At 35.0% G+C, this 19,709-nt stretch overlaps 1 protein-coding gene across 1 annotated transcript in view; it reads left to right on the top strand.

The window, feature by feature from the left end:
- Nucleotides 1-11,750: 11,750 nt before the first annotated feature.
- IPCEF1 (interaction protein for cytohesin exchange factors 1) overlaps nucleotides 11,751-19,709 on the top strand; it is an 80,941-nt gene continuing 72,982 nt past the window's right edge. Inside the window, exons 1-2 of the mRNA XM_006915057.2 lie at nucleotides 11,751-11,850; nucleotides 18,607-18,659. Of these exons, the coding sequence (XP_006915119.2) occupies nucleotides 11,751-11,850; nucleotides 18,607-18,659 (153 nt within the window). The remainder of the gene's footprint in view (nucleotides 11,851-18,606; nucleotides 18,660-19,709) is intronic.

The raw sequence follows: 19,709 nt of genomic DNA, 5'->3' as shown, positions 1-19,709 counted from the left end.
AAATATTTGCAAAAGACACATCTGATAAAGGACTGTTATCCAAAATATACAAAGAATGCTTAAAACTCAACAATAAGAAACCAAACAACCCAATTAAAAATGGGCCAAATAACACACATCACTGAAGAAGATACACAGATGGCAAATAGCATACAAAAGGATGCTCCATATTGTATGTCACCAGGGAAATGCAAATTGAAACAAAACTATATAATACCATGAAACATCTATTAGAATGGCCAAAATTTGGAACACTGACAATTCAAAATACCACTGAGGATGTGGAACAAAAGGAGCTCTCACTCATTGCTGGTGGGAAGATAAAATGGTACAGCTACTTTAGCATATAGTTAATTCATACTCTTACTTTATGGTCCAACAATCATGCTTAGTATTTATGCAGAGGAGTCGAAAACTTATGTTCACGTACAGATCTGCACATGGAGGCTTAACAGCAGCTGTATTCATAATTGCCAAAACTTGGAAGAAACCAAGATGTCCTTCAGTAGTTGAATGGATAATCTGTTGTACATCCAGACAATGGAATATTATTTAGTGCTAAAAGGAAATTAGTTATTAAGCTATGATAAAAAAACCAAAACCAAAACAAAAAACAAAAAAACAACAACCTATATGATGTTCTGGAAAAGACAAAACTTTGGAAGCTAAAAAGAGATCAGTGGTTTCCACGGGTTAGGGGAGAGGAAAGATGAATAGGCAGAGCTCTGAGGATTTTTAGGATGGAGAAAATACTACATATGGTATTATAATGATGGCTATATGTCATCATGCTTTTGTCCATACATGTATTATGTACAACACCAAAAGTGAACCCAAAGGTAAACTATGGACTTTGGGTAATTATTATGTGTCTGTGTAGCTTCATCTTTGGTAAACATACCATTCGGGTGAGTCATGTTTATAACGAGGGAGGCTATGCATGTGTAGGGGAAGGGGATACATGGGAGATATCTCTAACTTCCTCTCAATTTTATTGTAATCTTAAAATTGCTTTGAAAAATAGTCTTTAAAAAAAAAGAATCTGTTTTTTAAACATATGGTTTAAGTGGAGTTGTTATTGCTTATGGGAAACATTTTCCCATGGCAAAATTCCAAGAAAGCAGATGGAAGTTCTAAATCCATGTGCATGTCTTTCTAGGTCTAGCACACCTCAGAGATGTTGCGTGTTCAGTCCCAGACCACCATAAAGTGACTATTGCAATAAAGCGAGTCACACAAATTTTTTTGTTTCCTGGTGCATGTGAAAGTTATGCTTACACTATCCTGTAGTTTGTTAAGTTTGCAAATAGGATTATGTCTAAGAAACAATGTACATACTTTAATTGAAAAATACTTTATTGCTAAAAAATGCTAACCTTCATCTGAGCCTGTTAGAAAAATGGCGCCAATAGATTTCCTCAGGGCAGGGGTGCCGCAGACCTTCGATTCATAAAAAAACGCAACGTCCGTGAAGCACGATAAAGCGAAACATGATAAAGCGAAGTATGTCTGTATTTAAAAGCAAAGTAAAAATGTATTTTGAGGCGTGTTGAAAGGGATTCTAACATTATTTTCACGTTATCTTTTAGAAAACATTTAATTCCAGGAGATCTCAGTTTCATGATTTCCTGCTAGTTCACTACACAGGTCTTCTTTCCTATGATAGAATTCTCTGCCTCATTCTCCAGGAGTGACACTGGATATTTATTACCCTGGCCAAGTTATTATTATTTTTTTGCCTCTATTTGGGTTTGACGTGGTAGGATTCTGATTTCTCCTGTGCAGTCGAGTCCAGGTAGAAATCTCATGATCCCCTTTCCTGTCTTTTTTCTTGTACAGATCAGAAGCAACAGAACTGGAAGAAAGAAGTTCATAGCTTTTTGGTATGTAATTGAAAAATTCTTCAAAATTAATTTGTTAATGATATTTATGGCCCTAAGGGCCTGTACTCCACTTTGTTATCCTAATTTGTGAACCAAATTATAATACAATTTTGGTATATTGATCACTTTGTTAGGGTCAATGCAGAGGGAAGCTAATCGTATTGATAAATAACCAACTACATTCAGTCCTCTGGATTCTCCTTGAAAATAGATTCATGGAAAATAGATACTTTTCAGTGGAAGAGTTGTTTAGTAAAGTGATTTATTTATGAAATTATTTTTTTTTAACCTCGTCAGTGGTTAGGAATATACCATAACTATCAAAGTATCGTAGAACTATAATTATGTGAAAAATCTATTTTACAAGCAACTGTGTTTTTAGATGCCCAATAGTAAATTGAATGCTTTAGAAATGAGACATTTATTGATCTAAATTTACTAATAATCAAAATAAAACATTTATATTTAACATTATAGTATAAAAGTAAAATAATTTAAAGATATTTCTGCTTTTAAAATTCAAAACATGGTCTAGGCAAGACTGGAGTTCTCTATATGTGTGTAATTCTTTTTATTATTCTTTTGATTTTCTATTTATAAAATGATCTAAAAAGAATTATATGTTTTAGCTCCTGACTGGGACATACATTTCTTGTTGGGTTTAACTCCTTTTAAAGATGAAATACAACCCTAAAGTTGCTGGGGAATGCAAGGGAAACATTCTTTTCACAGCTGTCTGGGAAGGACACAACCTTTTATGACCCAATGGATATAACTGAACTTCTGGTAAAATTTCTAGAAACATTAGTGTATTAATTTAAGTACTGTTTTTCTCTATGAGCCAAATAATAATAATCATGATTTTTTTCCCAGAATATACTTCTTACTACTGTTAATTTTCTTGAAACAGTCATTGAAACATTATTACTGCTGACCTATTAGTCACCATCATTCTTTTTGGTGACCATTGACCTTCTGCAGTAATTAAAACCCATGGTCCTTGTCGTCCAACTCACTGACAAAAAAAATTAGTTTTGGTGCATATCATGGCTGTTCAGAAACAAACTCCTATTGTTTCCACATGTGTGAACTAAAAGTACATGTTTATTGATGAGATAGATGTATGACTCAGTCAATAAGGCTACCGTGTTACTTACCATAGTAAAGAATACTTTTTTTGCCATCGCATTTGACGCTTCATCAAGGAATTTTGAGTCATATTTGTCATTGAAGATTTACAAAGCTGGTTACCCTAAGATGTTGACAAAAATGGGTGGATTTTACCATCTTGAAAAGTTGTCAAGTACTATTTCTAATAAAATATTCTGATCCTCAGACTAGGTGTGTTTTGAGGGAATCCTGCATTGGTTGAACGACTGGATTAGATTAAACTCTATGTTCTCTTGTAATATAAAACTTGATATATCTTATAGAGAATGGTAATTAATTATGCCACTCAAATTAGGTAATTCGAGTCTTGTTAAGCATAGAAATTCTTGCCTCAAACAGACTCAGGGACATAGCATAGTGGTAAAGAGGGCAGGGACTGAACTCGGATGGCCTGGGTTTAAATCTTGTCTCTGACGCTAGCCGTGTGACTTTGGTCACATTACTTAACTCTTAAGTGGCTCACTTTCCCCACTTGTTAAATGGAGACAATAATAGTACTTCATGAACCTGGTGCAAGGGTCTAATGAGTTAATATGAATGGAGCTCTTAGAACAATAATTGGAAAATAGTTAGGCACTCAATAAATGTTAGTTATGATGGCGATGAATGAATGCTACAGTCATCAGCTGAGGCATCTGTGTATCTGGGAGATTTTATGCATTTGGCACTAATCCTCCTAATTTATGGCCTTTAAGAATGTGTTGTACCTGGAAATGATTTGTAGAAATTCCCAAGAACTTATTTCTTCAGATATCCTTCGTATTGTCTTGGTTCCATCCAAAGCCAACATGAAGGCAGAACTTGACTCTTCACTGCTTTCTACCTACACTTCTACCACCCTGCTTCCCTCCATTTTCAGGGCTCTGTCTCTCATCTTCCTCTCATCGCCTCATGCAGGCCTTTCTGCACACACTCAAATGCTCTGGATCTCAATAAAGGGCTTGTTATAGTATTTTTAAAGCAAAGCTAGATGGTTACCCAAGAGAAAGTCTAGAACCAGCTACTAGGACAACCAAATGTTCTCCAACTTGATGCAAAAGCATATTGATAATTTCCATCTTTACCACTGTCATTAAGCAATAGTAAAAGACTACTGCCTATATAGTCACTCTGAGATAAGCATCGTTTTCAGCCCATGTGCAAGTAGTGGGAGTCAACAGTATATATTTAGTTCTCATTCATGTGTGCCTAAATTTCTGGTTCCATGGTTATTTTGAGTTCTGCACAGAGTTATGTTTTCTTTTATATTTAAAAAAATTTTTTACAGTTTACAATCTGCACCTTTTAAAGTGTACAGCCAGTGGCATTAAGTACATTTGTGTTGTTATGCAACCATTGGCCCCATCCATCCCATAACTTTCCATCCCGGAGAACTGAAATTTTAAACTCGTTAAACAGTAAGTCTCCATCTATCCCTCCCCACTGTCCCTGGAAACCACCATTATACTTCCTGCCTTTATGATTTTGACTATTTGAGGTACTTCATATAAGTGGGATTATACAATGTTTGTCTTTTTGTGATTGATTTATTTCATTTAGCACAATGTCCTTATTTCATTTAGCACAATGTATTTCACTTAGACAAACAAATTATACAATGTTTTTTTTGTGACTGATTTATTTCATTTAGCACATGTTACAACATATTGTAGACTTTCCTTCTTTTTTAAAGCTGTATAATATTCTGTTGTATGTATATGCCACATTTTGCCTCTCCATTCATTCATCGACTGACAACTCGGGTTACTTTCACGTCTTAGCTATTGTGAATAATGCTGCCATGAACATGGAGGTACAAATATCTATATGAGACTCTGCTTTCAATACTGTTGGGTTTATACCCAGAGTGAAATTGATAGATCATATGGTAATTCTACTTTTATTTTTTTGTGGAACCACTATACTGTTTATCACAGCAGCTGTACCTGATTTCATTTTCACCAATAATCTTACAGAATTCTGAAGTACAGAATGCTTGTCTAATTATTTTGACATATTCCTACTGGGCAGTGAATATTGCGAATTTTCATGTGAATACATTTTGAAAACAAGGTTATATTTTTCCTATTCTTTTTTTCTTGCTGTGCCTATGGGAGTTATGTTCTAAGACCTACTTAATGTTAATTTATGTCACCAGGTGATTCAGAGTGTCACTGGACTTTTTCCAGAATGGAAACAGGTGGGGCCAAGTCTCATACCTCTGATGGAAAAACAACCTGAACTCCAAGGATTTCTTGGCTCATTTTAAAATAAGCCCTATGTTAAAATCCTGTGTGCTGGCAGAGAAGGAATAAATGACCACATATGTTTTCTTCTTGAAGGCTCGTAATTTTTTTTTTTTTTGCCTAAAATATACCAAAGTGAACAGAAATGGGGACAACTGGATTACACAGAGAGAATTGGCTAGCTGAAGAAATACTTATTTAGACGTTCTCTGAGACAGAATCTGAAAGCTTTTCAAATTTTCAAGAGGGCAGGTTAACATTTGAGCTATTATTTTTTTCTGGTTAATAATATTTGTGTTTTCTTAAATTTTGGTTTGAAAATGTAAATATAGCTTTCTAAGGGCAGAATCTAAAGCTGATAGGTGTTAGCTGAAAATCTCAAATTATTTTGAGGTTATTTCCACAAATTTTGGGGGCACTTTTCCAGAAAAGTTTCTGCATTTGTTGTTTATAGACAGTGTGAGAAGAAGGGAGGAGGAATAAACTTACTTTAGAAGCAAAAGTTTTCTTGTTGACAGATATCTCACTTTCTCTTAGTTTATTAAACTCAGTAGAAACAACATCTTTCCTAATAAAATTACCATCCAACTACAGAGATCCAAAAAAGGAACTAACTACCTTGTGTATATATTAGTTTACTTTCCTCAAGAAACATTTAAACATAACTTTAAAAGAATTTTTAGAAAAGACTTTTATTCATGATTAATGAGGCACAAGGAGCTCTTGTCAGTCTAGGCCAGGCTATGCTGTGGCAGCAAATTAACCCTAACATCTCAGTGGCTTAACACAATGAGCTTTTATTTCTTATTCACACTATATGTCCAATGCTCGTTGACATGAGAATGGGAAGGCTTGTCTGCTCCATATAATTACTCAGGGGTGCAAGCTGACTGAAGCTTCACCACCTTGTGACAACACCACGGCAAAGGGCGGCTTCTGGATCTGCCATGACAAGAGAAGAGAGTGTGGAACTCTCAAACTCTTCTCCAGACTGGAAATTTTGCACAGCCCGTTGACCAAACTAATCCTGTGGCTGATCCCTGGGGGCTGAGAGAGGAGAGAAAAACTGCCTGATGTCTTCTTTGATGAACTTTCCTGGAAATTCCTGCATTAGGCATCTCTATAAAACAACTTTCTTTCCTAAATCAGTCACTTTTATAATTTCTTATAAGGTTTTTCTCTGTACATAAGTTATTTTAATCTTTTAAAATTAATTTCACATTTTTTAATTGCTAACTGTAGGTAGGAATAAATAAAAGAAGGTTTACTTAGAAGGAACTCTTGAGGGTATAGATATAATCAACAATAGATGAATATCTGGAAAAATGTCTTTCATACGTCTATCTATCTATAGACTTTATTTGTATTATCAATAGTATTTTATTATTTCTTTCTCTTTTCAATAAAACCATCACTTGAAATTAATGTATCTCCAAATACAGTGAGGATTGATTGCAGAATCAATTCATGAGATATCAAACTAGAAAACAAGCTATACTTAATCTAATTGCTTTTTGGTAGTGAGATTTATTTCAGACATATAGACTATGTTTTTATTATTAATTTCTATAATTAATGCATTATAGTCAGAAAACATAATCCTATTAAATTAATTTTATGAAATTCATCAAACTTCTCTTTGTATACTACTTTGTCAGTTTTTGACAATGTACTATGTGTGCTGGAAATGAGCGTGCAGTCTGTTTCTCAAGTATAGACTTCTGTGTATCAGAATTTACTAATTTGTGCCATTTGGGTCATCCCCCTTTCTGTTCACTTATTGTCTGCTTAAGCTACTGATTTCCAAGAGATGTGTGCTATAATCTTCAACTATAATTGCTGAGTTATTTATTTCTCTTTCCAGTTTCGTGAGGTATCGTTGCTTGATATATTTTGAGGCAATATATTTATATGTTTATGAAGGTTATATTTTCTGGCTTTATTTTTTGTTATTAATCTATAATAGCTTTATTATTTTATATTAATTTTATATTTTCAGATATTAAAATTGTTACCACAGCCTTAGCAGATATTGCCAGATTTCCAAAATGGCTGCCCTAATTTACACTCTCACCAGCAGAGTTTGAGAGTTTTCCTTGGTATCGTCAGCCTTTTAAAATTTGACAATTTTGGTGGGTGTTTAATGGTATTTATTTGCAATTGCCTTGCATGTCCCTCATGGTTAACGAGGTCAAGCACCTTTTCATATGTATGTTGGCTAATTGATATTCTCCTTTGTGAAATGGCTCTTTAGTCTTTTCTCATTTTTCTCTTGGATTTTTTGCCTGTTTCTTATCGATTTATAGTTCTTTAAACATTCTGGTATGTAGCCTTACATAGGTTATATGTATTGGACATATCTTTTCTCATTTGTTGGCTTGCTTTTACAATCCCTATTGTCTTTCAGTGAATAGAAATTCTTAATTTTAGTGTGTTCTAACTAATCGAGCTTTCCGTTTATGGTTAGAGCTAATGAGAAATGACTATTTCCTATAAATGGGACTGAGACAATTGGTTATTAATTTAAAAACTGAAACTTGACTCTTATTTGAAATCATAGTAAAAAATTAATTACAAGTAGATTATAGATGTAATATGAAAGGCTAAAAAACCCCTGAAAGTTCTAGAAGAAAAGGTAGGATAATATCCTTATGATCATAGGATGATAAAATTAACAGCAAAGAAAAAGCACTTGCCAGTCATCTTTACAATCTGGAGTCTTTCTATTAGTGAACACTACATCCTTCCATTTATTTAGATCTTTTAATTTCTTTCAATAATATTTTATAGATTTCTTCATAGAAATATTACACATATTTTGTTGGATTCATTCCAATGTATTTGGAATTTTATGATGTTGCTATATATGTATCTTCCTAAAAATTTTATTTTCATGCTATTTGTTGCTAGTATATAGAAACATTGATTTTTACCTATTGACCTTGCATCTAGCAACCTCTCTATGTCCAGTTTTTAGTTTTAATAATTCATGTATAGATTATTTTCTACATGTAAAATCATATCATCTGAAAATATTGACAGTCTTTATCTTTTAATCATTATAATTCTTACCAGTTTTTAAATAAGTACTTCTGATATAATGTCATTATAATAAGCATTATTAGTTTATAATAAGCACCTTTGGTTTATCAAAAGAAAAGTTTCAACATTTCACCAACAAATGTGTGATAGAAGTAAGAATCACCTTACTTCCTGAAAATGGAGGAGTAAGGACTTCTTTGTTTGGCTTCCAAGAGGAATTTGAGAAGGGCTTGACTTGGCAGTTCATCTCTGATGCACGTGATTTCAGCTGGAGTGGTTGAAACAGGAGCATTTACTTCCAGGATCACTTGTACATCCTCAAGTCTGGAGCCTTGGTGCTCCTTGGCTTCTTCACACGACATTTCATTCCCCCGGGTCTGTCCACATGGCCTGGCTTTTACAGTGTGGCAGCCTCAGAGTAAATGGACTTTGTAAGTATCATCTGACTTCTCTTGGCACAAGCGTTCCTCTTTCCGAGCTAAAATTTCATGAGGTCATAGAAATTGCAATTAAACATATCCATTTAATTAAAAAACAATTTGTAATACAAACATAACCAAATTCCACGAGTATGAAGTATAACAAAATAGATGATTCCTTATTTTTGTGAAGATCGACTTTTGAGGTTAGATGAAGTTATCTAGGGCAGTGGGAGGGGAGCAGGTGCGTGTATGAGCTGAATGTGAAAAGGTAGGCATAACACAGTGTGTAGGTGAAGTGTGAGTAGGAAAGGATGAAATGAAGAGAGTGGGTTGGCCGCAGGAAGTTGGGCAGACCACAGGAAGCTGGCTGGAAAAAAAAAAGGTCTTTGCCTCCACTTAATTAAAAGCAAGAATAAAATAACCCAAAGACAAATGGAAAATCTCACACATAAAGTCTATAATGGGATGGAAACAACAACAGAAAAAATAAGCACACATGTGTTCAGAGAAAGGCGAACCAAAGTGGCTGGCCAATTGCGATCTACTCAGTAATTTTTGTATTACTTCTCAGGACTTTATGCAGTAAGAGAGTCTAATTAAAAAAGAGCAAAAAATTGTTTTAGAAATAAATACAAAATATTGTTTTAAAAACTTAGATTTCTGAGTTTATCATTCTAGTAGTTAAAAATATGCTCTATTGAAATCAAACGAGTGCTAAACTAGAGAGTCAAAAGGATATTTGTCTTCAGCCTCAAGCTAAATAGTGTATTTACATTTTTGTCCACCAGGTGTCTCTTTGCTTACGTGTTATGATTCCAGAGAGAGCTATTCCTGAAGACAGTAGTTTACATGGATTGTGTCAACAAACGTCTCAATTTTGGAGTTCTTAAGAATGGCTTTAACTTATGTGTTCCTCCTAAAGAATGAATAGATAAGTTTCGGATACATTTCTCACTTTGGCTTCAGAAATTTTGGAGACTTTAACCCAGAATTTTCAGTAGACACAAAATTTAGGTACTTGCTTGAGGATTGTTAGCGGGCTGATACTGATAGAAGCTTTAGATTCAACCACCTGCCCATTGAGGGTTCCAACCAGGAAGTCAGCCCCACATTATTTCTGGATGAAGCCTCAACAAGGATGCTCAATTCCAAAATAAGCTGCGTTTGGCTCTCCAGTGTCTCTTCTAGGAGCTCTATGCCTTGGTGCTCAGACTGTTCAAAATCATCCTATGGCTTCTGGTCTGCGGTACAAGGTATCAATTACTGTCAGTCACAGACAGCCCCTCTGAATTGTCGACATTTGGTAATAGTTTACTCACTTTAGCTTGTGTTAAAGCGGAGGCTGTTTCAATACAAGTCGACATATCTATTAGCTGCCTACTATACACCTGGCCTGGAGCATCTATCACAATTATTGGATTCTTTCATTTCATAAGAATGTAATGGGATTTACTGAGAAACTAAGAGTGCTGCTCAGGAGAAGTTGAAAAGGCAAAAGTTATTATAAGAGACAACTTATAATAGGTAATGTTACTTTAGAGTTGATGTGAAGACTGAAAACAGTTTGCAAAAATTCAAAAATTCTGCCAAATATCATTATAAGAGCCTCCAGAGAAGTCACCCTATTCTTGATAAAGGCAGCTCTTCCCCATTATGCACAGCAGGTCAGCTCCTTTGGTCTCTACCTCTCCTGTCTGAATAGGCCTGAGGCACTTACTACCTTTGCAAAATTATAAGGCCCATTAAAGTGTTATGTCTCAAGGAAGGAGCTAACCAGACATAAGAGGAATTTTAGCTCCAACTCCAGAGCAATGGGTGCAAACAGGAGTCAGCTTTTATAATAGTTTTTTTTTTTTTTTTCTGGCTTCCTTCCAGCCAGCAATGGTCCCGTGGCAGAGGCCACTTCTACCTGAGGAATGCCTGTTCACTTTGGCGGAAAGTGTGTTTGGTGGGAGATTGTTTGGCAAAGCTGAGTTAAAGTGATTGGCTGCCTCAGAACGGCACATACACAGTCTGGCTTTCACAAGCAGAAAATACGATTATTATTCATGTGGTGAAATTTGGGGATGTGAATTTAAGAAAGGTAAGGGCCATCTGAATTTGCTGTTCTTGTCTGGCTCAGTTTAGAGCACTGCATCTGCTCTCACCCCCACAGGCTAGAGTGAAGACAACTAGGCAATCAGGTGTCACATAGGGGCTGCCAGTGTAGGGAGCCAGGGTGTATTCCTGAGATAGACTGTGGTGAACCTTATAATGGATGCTTTGCCAGGGGCTACCAATGCTCCCTGTGATCTTGTCACTGGCCCAGGGGTCCTTTCCGTACATGATGTAGCTTCTTGGGGCTAGTATTAACCTTTGAGAAGGCTCTTTGTGTTCTGATCACAAATCCCTTAAATCATCCCTAAGCGTGAGCTAGTTTGGATCATAGCATGACTGGCTCCTAGAAGTTTCTTGGGTCTTTCACTGGGCTTGGAGAGGAGACAGGTGTACAAGGTGTGCAGGTTTTACCTGCGCTGGTGCACAAGGCTGCTGCTAGTGTGCGTGTGTGTGTGTGCACGTGCGAACACGCTTCAGGTATGTGCAAGTATGTTTTGCAGGATCCCGGTCTATGTAATAATTTGAATACCCCAAAGCCAGATTATTAGCCTGATTCTGGAGGGATGGTGGAACCAATCACTCAGGGGGCTGGCATAGTGGAATTTAAGACAACCATGGGAACAGAATCAACTGTGTAGAGAGGCTGGTGCTCCTCGAGCAGCTGGTCGACCCCAAGCTCTGGTGAAGAGAGAATGCCTCGGTCGGGAGCAACCGCACAGAGTGCACATACGCGGAGCCACGCTGTGGCCCGGGAGAGGAATCCGCGAGGCTTGTTTGCCTGAGCTCAAGGGCATGCTGTGCATGTAGGCGTGTGAACCATAATTTCGAATTCCGGTTCTGGAAGTCTGCAGAAGGGCGGGAGATCTCTCCAGTCCCGAGATGCAAGGGAACTTCATGCCTCTCAGACGGGCATGGCCAACAGCCATTTGTGTTTGGTGCAGGATCTTCCAGGAGGGAAAAACGGGAAATTGTTTGAGATCTCTTGCAGTTTGCCACCTGCTTGTTACTCTGGTAAAATGTTTTGGGAGCAGAGATTGGGATTATTGGCTGAAAGAGAGTTCCCCCAGCCCCTACGTTGTTTGGAGTTTTATGTCTGAGCTTTGCATGTCAGGACTGACAGCTTACGTGGAATTGCAAGAAAGAGAAGTAAGGAAGAGGCCTGCCGATCTCCTCAGCTGATGTATCACAGTGTTTAGAAGTGTTGAAAATAATTTTAATCACCATAGTTTCCGTTTTTTAAAAAGCTATGGCTCTTAGAGCCATCTGTCAGTTCATCAACGTGGAGAAACAGCAGAAAAGAATGCAGTGAAATGAGTGGAAAACTTGATAAAATAAGGGAATATAAATGAAAAAGAAAGAATGAGCATATTTTAAAGCAATAGGGAATGAACTTGAACCAACGTGACAGTAGAGCTCAAATTAAAAAGAAAAAATTTCGAAATAATTTGCATAAAGTCATTTTTCCTTTCATAAATTTTCTGGACAAGATAACAACCATGGACCGCTCCGCTCCTTATGTCACTGTAGGTATGGTCACCAGGTCACCTTGCATTTTGCTTGCTTCTCTCCTGCTCTGCCTTGACAAGAGAAATCTGCTGATTGGCAAAACTAATGGATTATTTCATGTCCTTTGTTTTTCTTTATGAGCAAAGATGAATTTTCTCTCCTGCTTCCCATGGCATTACATGGTAGACTATCATTTAACAGAAGATGCTTGCTTACAGTTATCATTGCTAGTTAAGTCTACAGTTTGTTGCCACATGTATTACGTGCTTTTTGGTGACTGAAACTTCTGCCTCAAGAATGACCAGCGTTTTCTGTTTCCTCTTTAGCTCTAGTTTCTGCATTAAGGATAATTCACATTGTTCGTCTGTGATCATGGACTTTCTAGAAATCCATTTGTTGCTCTAAGGATGTCTTAAATGCTAGCATTATAATTTTAAAGGATAAGTGTGTTATGAATTAACCTGTAGGTTTTAAAATTTTTAGTTCAGAGTTATGTTTTTCATATAAAGCTCTGTGAGAAAGAGAATAAATCTAGCCTATAGTTTATTTCAATTGGAAAAATTATCTTGAAATCACAATAAATTGTCTTCTTTAAAAAAAAAAAAAACCCGTTAAAACGTTAGGCGTGATGCTTAATTTGCTACATCAGCCCAAAGGTTATAATGTCTATTGGAGAATAATCAAGACAGGTACTTTTGCATCAGTTGAACCTATAACTCTGTTTAGTGAGTTTGTTTTTGTTCATAAAAGATAATTATACTAGCATTTACCTTCTTAATCAATAGAGCATTTGTTTCATATTGATATTCTTGGTTTATTTTCTGGTTTTAAAATGATACGAGATCATATTTCTGACTTAACTAACTTACCAAACAGATACTAAAATAATTACGAGAATAAATTTGCATTTTGTTTGTGCCTAGAACAAAACAGAATGATTCTCCGCCAGCGTCTTAGTTCGGGATGCTAACAAAATTCCATAAAGTAGGTGGCTCATCAACAACAAGAATTTATTTCTCCCAGTTCTGGAGGCTGGAAGTCCAAGGTCAAGGTGTCAGCATTGTCAGGTTGTGGTGAGGACCCTCTTTTGGGTTGTGGACTGTTGATTTTTCCTTATATCCTCACATGGAGGAAAGACCTCTCTGGCATCGTCTTAGGAGGGCTCCCATTTATGAGGGCTCCAACCTTGACCTAATTGCTTTCCCAAAGCCCAGCCACCTAACAGCATCACATTGGGGATTAGATTCAACATATAAATTTTGTGGAGGACACAAACATTTAGTCTGTGACAACCAGTATATGTTAAGGAAAATATCTTTATGTTAAAGAAAATCTCTTTTTTGCAATTAACTTTATTATTCATTTGATAATGAAATGTGTTGTCTACTTCTCAATGACAGAGTTTATCAGGAATATATTTGATATCATTTCACAACTTAAAATTAATGACCTCATTCTTTTGGCTAAGTCTCATGGTGCATCGTGTTAAGAAACTGTTCTTTAAAGATAACTGTGTCCAATTTGACTGAGAAAGTGATTTCCTTAAACTCTGAAACAAGGCACCAAAACTGTCGCTGGGAGAATAGATTGGGGAGCTTAATCAACCTCAAAGTGTGAAAGCGATTTTATTTGATGAAACCTGTTGTTGCATTTGCTCAAACCCTCCAGTTACGTGCTAATTCCATTAGGAAGAAGAGTTTTCTATAAAAAAGCTATTTCTAAGTAATTGTTCCCATTCTAGGTAATTGTTACCACTCATCGTGCACAGTGCCCTGCATATTCTTCGTATGATAGTTCATTTAATTCTCACAAAAACCCTATGAGTTGGTTGTTATTATTTCTGCTTAACAGAGGAGGCATCTGCTATTCAGAGAAATGAAGTGATTTTTATAAGTTTCCACATTTAACAAGTGACAAAATGAAATCTGTTTGACAGATCTGTGCATGCGGTAGCTTAAAAATATTTCTTTTTGGTTGTGTGGGGTTTGGAAACCCTCCTTATACTTTAAACTGTCACCTAAGGTTTTTGTCATATGTTTAAATCATTGTGAAAGATGTAATTTCTAGCATGTTATAAATCTTGATGGTAAAAATGGTTATACTTCTCTTGAAATATATACAATAAAACATTGTATTAATAATGTGTCCCATTATTTTTTTTAAAAAGTAATATTTGGAGTTTTTTTAAATGGAGAATTTCCATTTTACTATCCCATTGGTTTTTATCCAATTAGACATTTTTATGCTTAAAAATATTTTATGGATTATAATGCATTTCACAAAAAATACATATTTAAATTGAAATTAACTTTTAAAATTTGGGGTGACATAATTATTTATGCCATAAAATATTTTATTTTGAATAAGTTATCATTACAATTATTATTGATACATAATTTAAAAAACAACATGAATAAGTTACATATTTTGACAATGATGATTAATACAATATTTCATTACTTAATGAGATAGATGAGACTTTCTTATTATGTAACATGTACATGGATATTATTTATTGCTAGAATGAGAGTTCAGAAATAATTTTAATCTTATTCTTGATTTTTATGTACGTAATCACTTAAGACTATGTTTCACATAAATAAATGGGAATGGAACACTTTTTAAACTCCTTCCAAATATATACCAAATACCACGTGGTGATCAACCACAACAACTACTTTTAATGATTAACAGATGATTAAAATAGAGTTTTCTTTAATTTTGTTAAAATCAAAGAATTGGAAACCTCTTGATTAATAAAACTTCTTTTTGTTACCCTATCATTAGGCTCTTATATATTTTTAATTCCTGAGAATTATGCAAAAAATTTTATCAAGACATATCAAATAACTACTACTTCTTCTTTTAACTCTTTCACTTAAAGTCACCTGGCTTAAACTGATATTCTCAGAATAGCTTGAAACTATGGAAAAATTATTACTTTCAAAACATCTTTTCGAGCATCATTATTATTTTTCATAAACTGCTTTTATTGTATGCTTTATAAATATTTGAATCAACATCTTACAGTACATATTTAGTTTATCAATATATAGATACCATCTGCCCTGTAACATGATTAGCTGAGTTGGTTCTCATTGCCCAAATAATAAGAAAATGTATTTACCTGAGTCCCCATGACCACTATTTCACTTTCTAATCCTTCTGAATTATGGGTACATGCTTTGTATGGAAGAGGATAAACAACAGTTGAGCTTAAATTGTTTTGATGTTTCTTATGCCTCAAATTATCTTTGAATGATTTTGGTGACACTGTAGATTTCATATATGTCAACTACTTCAAGGAATAAGTACTGAAACTCCAAAATCATTAAGTAAACACTCACAGACAGCTCCCATGAAGTTACATCTGTCCCCAGGTCCCCTCACTTATTCCTCCCTGCCCTGCACCACTGATTGCATGGTATTTTTCCCCGCTTTGCTCTTTGACTGAGGGAAATATGACATCAACACAATTTTATTTCCATATCCTGTATATTGAGAAGGAGATTTCTAAAGCGATATTCATGACAACACTTCCTACTGAACAAAAATAATTGTAATTCATTGGTTTTCTTTATGGAAATTCATCTATGGTTTAGTGCTTTTATTGTTTGTATTATTAGTTCGATTACTAAACATATATTTATTGAGTCACCCTGTGTACAAAGACTGGGGATACAGCAATAAACAAGTGAACAACATATAAATGCCTACTCTTGGGTAACTCATGCTATAGCGAGGAGCCAGATATTAAAGGATCAATTGTAAAATTGATCAATTGTAAAATTAATAATTTGATAAAATTATGGAAATTTCTATGAAGAAAAGATAAAGTGCTATCAGAGCACATAAAATGAGATTGATCTCACATAGATCAGAGAAAGCTTTCTTTACTAAATGATATTTGGTCTAAGGGCTAAAAGATTAGACGATCTAAGCCATCTTGGGTGAGGGCTGTTGAACAAGTGCATTCACAGAAGTTCTGAAATTGGTAGAAACATGTTTAAGAAATTTGAAAAAGCCAGTGAGTCAGGGAGATCAAAGAAAGAGACATGGAAATGATCCAAGATGGGGCTGGAGAGGAGACTGAGGCCAGATAGTACAAAGCCTTCCTTGTAGGAGATGTTCATGATTTTGGTCTTTATCTCAAGGCTCGATGGTCATTGCAGAGATTTAAGAAGAGATGAGTAGTCACATGTGCATTGAACAAACTTCACTCTGGGCAAAACTGAAAGCTGGGACATCAGCTGGATGTTCTTGCAGTGATCTAAGAGGGAGGTACTACTGGTGCCTTGGACCAATGGGCATAGACAGCGTGAACACACTGAAGAGATAGGAAGTAAAGAGGCACAATATATACAAAAGAAATATTCTTCAAGATCCAAAGAAGGCTTAATATCAATGACCAGAGCAGTGTATTGTCAATAAATATAATGCCTAGGGGAAGAATTAAAGATAATTTTTTCCCTTTGTCTTTTGTGAATTCTATGCTTGTTTTACTAGTAAAAAGCTGACTAAGTAAAGGGATTCAGAATTCTACTGAAATAACGTTGTCGGAAGCTGTAATCTATTAGTTTAAAATATCATTTTACCAACTCTTGCCTAAGCTGTGACCTTTATGGGCTCAGCCCTGGGGCAAGAAGAAGACTAGATCTTGGTCTTTACCTTTGGCATTTTCATTATCTAACCACAGAGATCTGTCCACAGCATCATGGTACAATACCACAGACATTAAGGAGTTAGTTATGAACAACGTCCTATTGGGGAGCCAGGATGGTACTATGACGGTTAAGAGAGCAGGCTCTGGAGTTTGTGTTTGAATTCAGAAAAATCCATTTACTAACTTCCTTCTCTAAATTGCCTAATTTGTCTCATCTAAGACATGGGACTAGTAATAGATCATTCATAAGGTGGTTCCAACAATGATATGGCATGATACATGAAAATCAATTCTCCAGTCACATAGTAACTGCTTAATAAATGCAATAAACTTAGCTGTCATATTGTTATAGGGGAGGGGCCAATTAGCCATCTGGGTAGAGTCACGAAAGATTACACAGCAATGCTTTATATCATATTTAAAGGGTATATATAGTTGACCTTTAATAAATGCTTGATTAAGGAATAAATATATTTTTGTGTGTATGCCAATCTTAAAAAGTTAAAAATAGAATCATGTTGTTGTTTTATTTTGTACTTTTTGTATTACTACTGAAGTTAAACATTAGCCATGTGTATTTTTACTTTTGGAATTTTTCTTTACTCAGTCTATTAGTTTGCTTATTATTTTCTATTGGTGTGTAAGAACTCTTTATAGAATGAATCATATATATTAAAGGTATATGTAGATATTTTTACCAGCTTGTGATTTGATTTTTTAATTTAAGTTTTAGTGTATTTTTTAAATAAATAAGTTAGTAATTAAGTAAATTATCAATCTTTTTAAGTGTGTTTTTCTTTTTGCCATTTTACAATTGAATGTTTTATTCATATCTATGTAATATAAATATGACATCTTTGACATTAAAATGGGGTATCCATTCTTCAAAAGTTGGGAACCACTGGTATATGAAATAAAGTCACATGGGGTATGGATCTGCATTTGTGGTGTCACTGGGAAGAGATTGAAAGGCTCTGTGCTTTGAGGACAGTTTCAGTGGCTGGTGGATGTCTAACAAGTTTCTTGCCTGTTAAAGTCTGAAAATATGACATTCTTTTCTTTTTGTTTTCATCTGCTTTTCTTGAAACCACAAAGTGTCTTGTTTTTCAGGTAATCCACTACAAAGTGTAATACATCAAAAGAGATTCATTTTCATCTTAAAGTTGGGACTTCTGAGGCAGAGGAATTAGTTACATTTTTGAAATTGTTTAGTTAATATTGTCAGAATAATAGCAATGGATCCAATAGTTCCACACATTACATCGCATCATTCATCATGAAGAGAAAAATATTTTTACTTTTCAAAGATTATGTTTATGTATAATACAATAATGCATACATAAGTAATATACATGTCTTGTAGACTCGAAAGAATACTGACTAATGCATCAATGAAATTCTGGCTTATTTTATGAAATCAATTTTAAACAGTTGGCTCATTGAGTTCTGCATTAAAAGGTCATTTAATGCATTGTTTTTATTGTGAAATTCATTAATTGAAATAGAAATTCTCTCCCCGACATTCAGGTCAAGGAGATGTATGCTTTTATGAACATTTGAATCCCACGTTTAACTGAAGTCTTTTTTTTCTCTTCTAGCTTTCATTTCTACCAATTTGATAACATACATGGCTACAGATAGCAATGTTCTCGTAAGTACCCTCTGGAATGCTCTGAACTTTACATATTGATTGTTAGTTTGATGAATGCGTAAGAAGCCAGACAAGTTGATTTTAAGTTTGGCTACCTATTTATTGTCCTCCATTTGATTAGCTACAACGGAATTAGATGATTCTTTGTTAATTTTTAAGGTTTTCTTATGGTCACTAAGCATTTTTTAAGACTCCTAGCTATTTGCTTTTAAATATCAAGAAACATAATTGTGATTTTAATGTACTGTACATAAATTATTTGTGTATCTTAAGTTAACCATGGTACTAGTAAAGCCTCTCATGCAATCTCTGTGGTAATTAACAAATTCTGTTAATTATTACACTGAAATTGTAGGTTCTTTTTAAAATAATTTTATAACCATGGTACTAGTAATGCCTCTCATGCAATCTCTGTGGTAATTAACAAATTCTGTTAATTATTACACTGAAATTGTAGGTTCTTTTTAAAATAATTTTATAACCATAAATTTTCCTACATTAGGTGAAGTCAACTGAGCAAGTATATTATCTCAATTAGAGGAGGAAACTTATATAGGGAAAATTGAGAAGTTGATATGAGCAACATGACATTTTTAATAGAAGGGGTTGTAGGGTAGTGTGAGATTATATGGTGTCCATCTTCTGGCAAAGCTAATGACCACATGATGGATACATAGGTTAGAGTTTTGGAGTAGAGCCCAAAGCAGAATCAGAAGTAAGGTGTTGAGAGGATATAGTATAGATTTCCTGTCATACAGGGAACGTGGACAATGCTTTCCTGATGCAAATTAGAACACGAATGTCAAGGAAGATTGTAGTAATAGTGATGGGGAGATTGAGTGAACTAGACAGCTCCCGGAAAGGACACCTTACTAAAAAGCAGGGCAGATGGTAAATTCTCTGCTTACTTTAACAATTTAGTATTCCAGAAATAGAGAAGGCAACGGGAACACTTGAATTCTGATGCTAATTTTAAATGAGGAGGGATAGCTTGCTAGCGATGAAAAATCATGGAAACTTTGGGAGACAGGACTGCAGAAAACTAAAAAT

The sequence above is a fragment of the Pteropus alecto genome, unplaced genomic scaffold (genome assembly GCF_000325575.1).
Source record: "Pteropus alecto unplaced genomic scaffold, ASM32557v1 scaffold195, whole genome shotgun sequence".
NCBI classification, from domain to species: Eukaryota; Metazoa; Chordata; class Mammalia; order Chiroptera; family Pteropodidae; genus Pteropus; species Pteropus alecto.
Note: the sequence above shows the minus strand (reverse complement) of the source record. Positions and strands in the feature narration are given on the sequence as shown.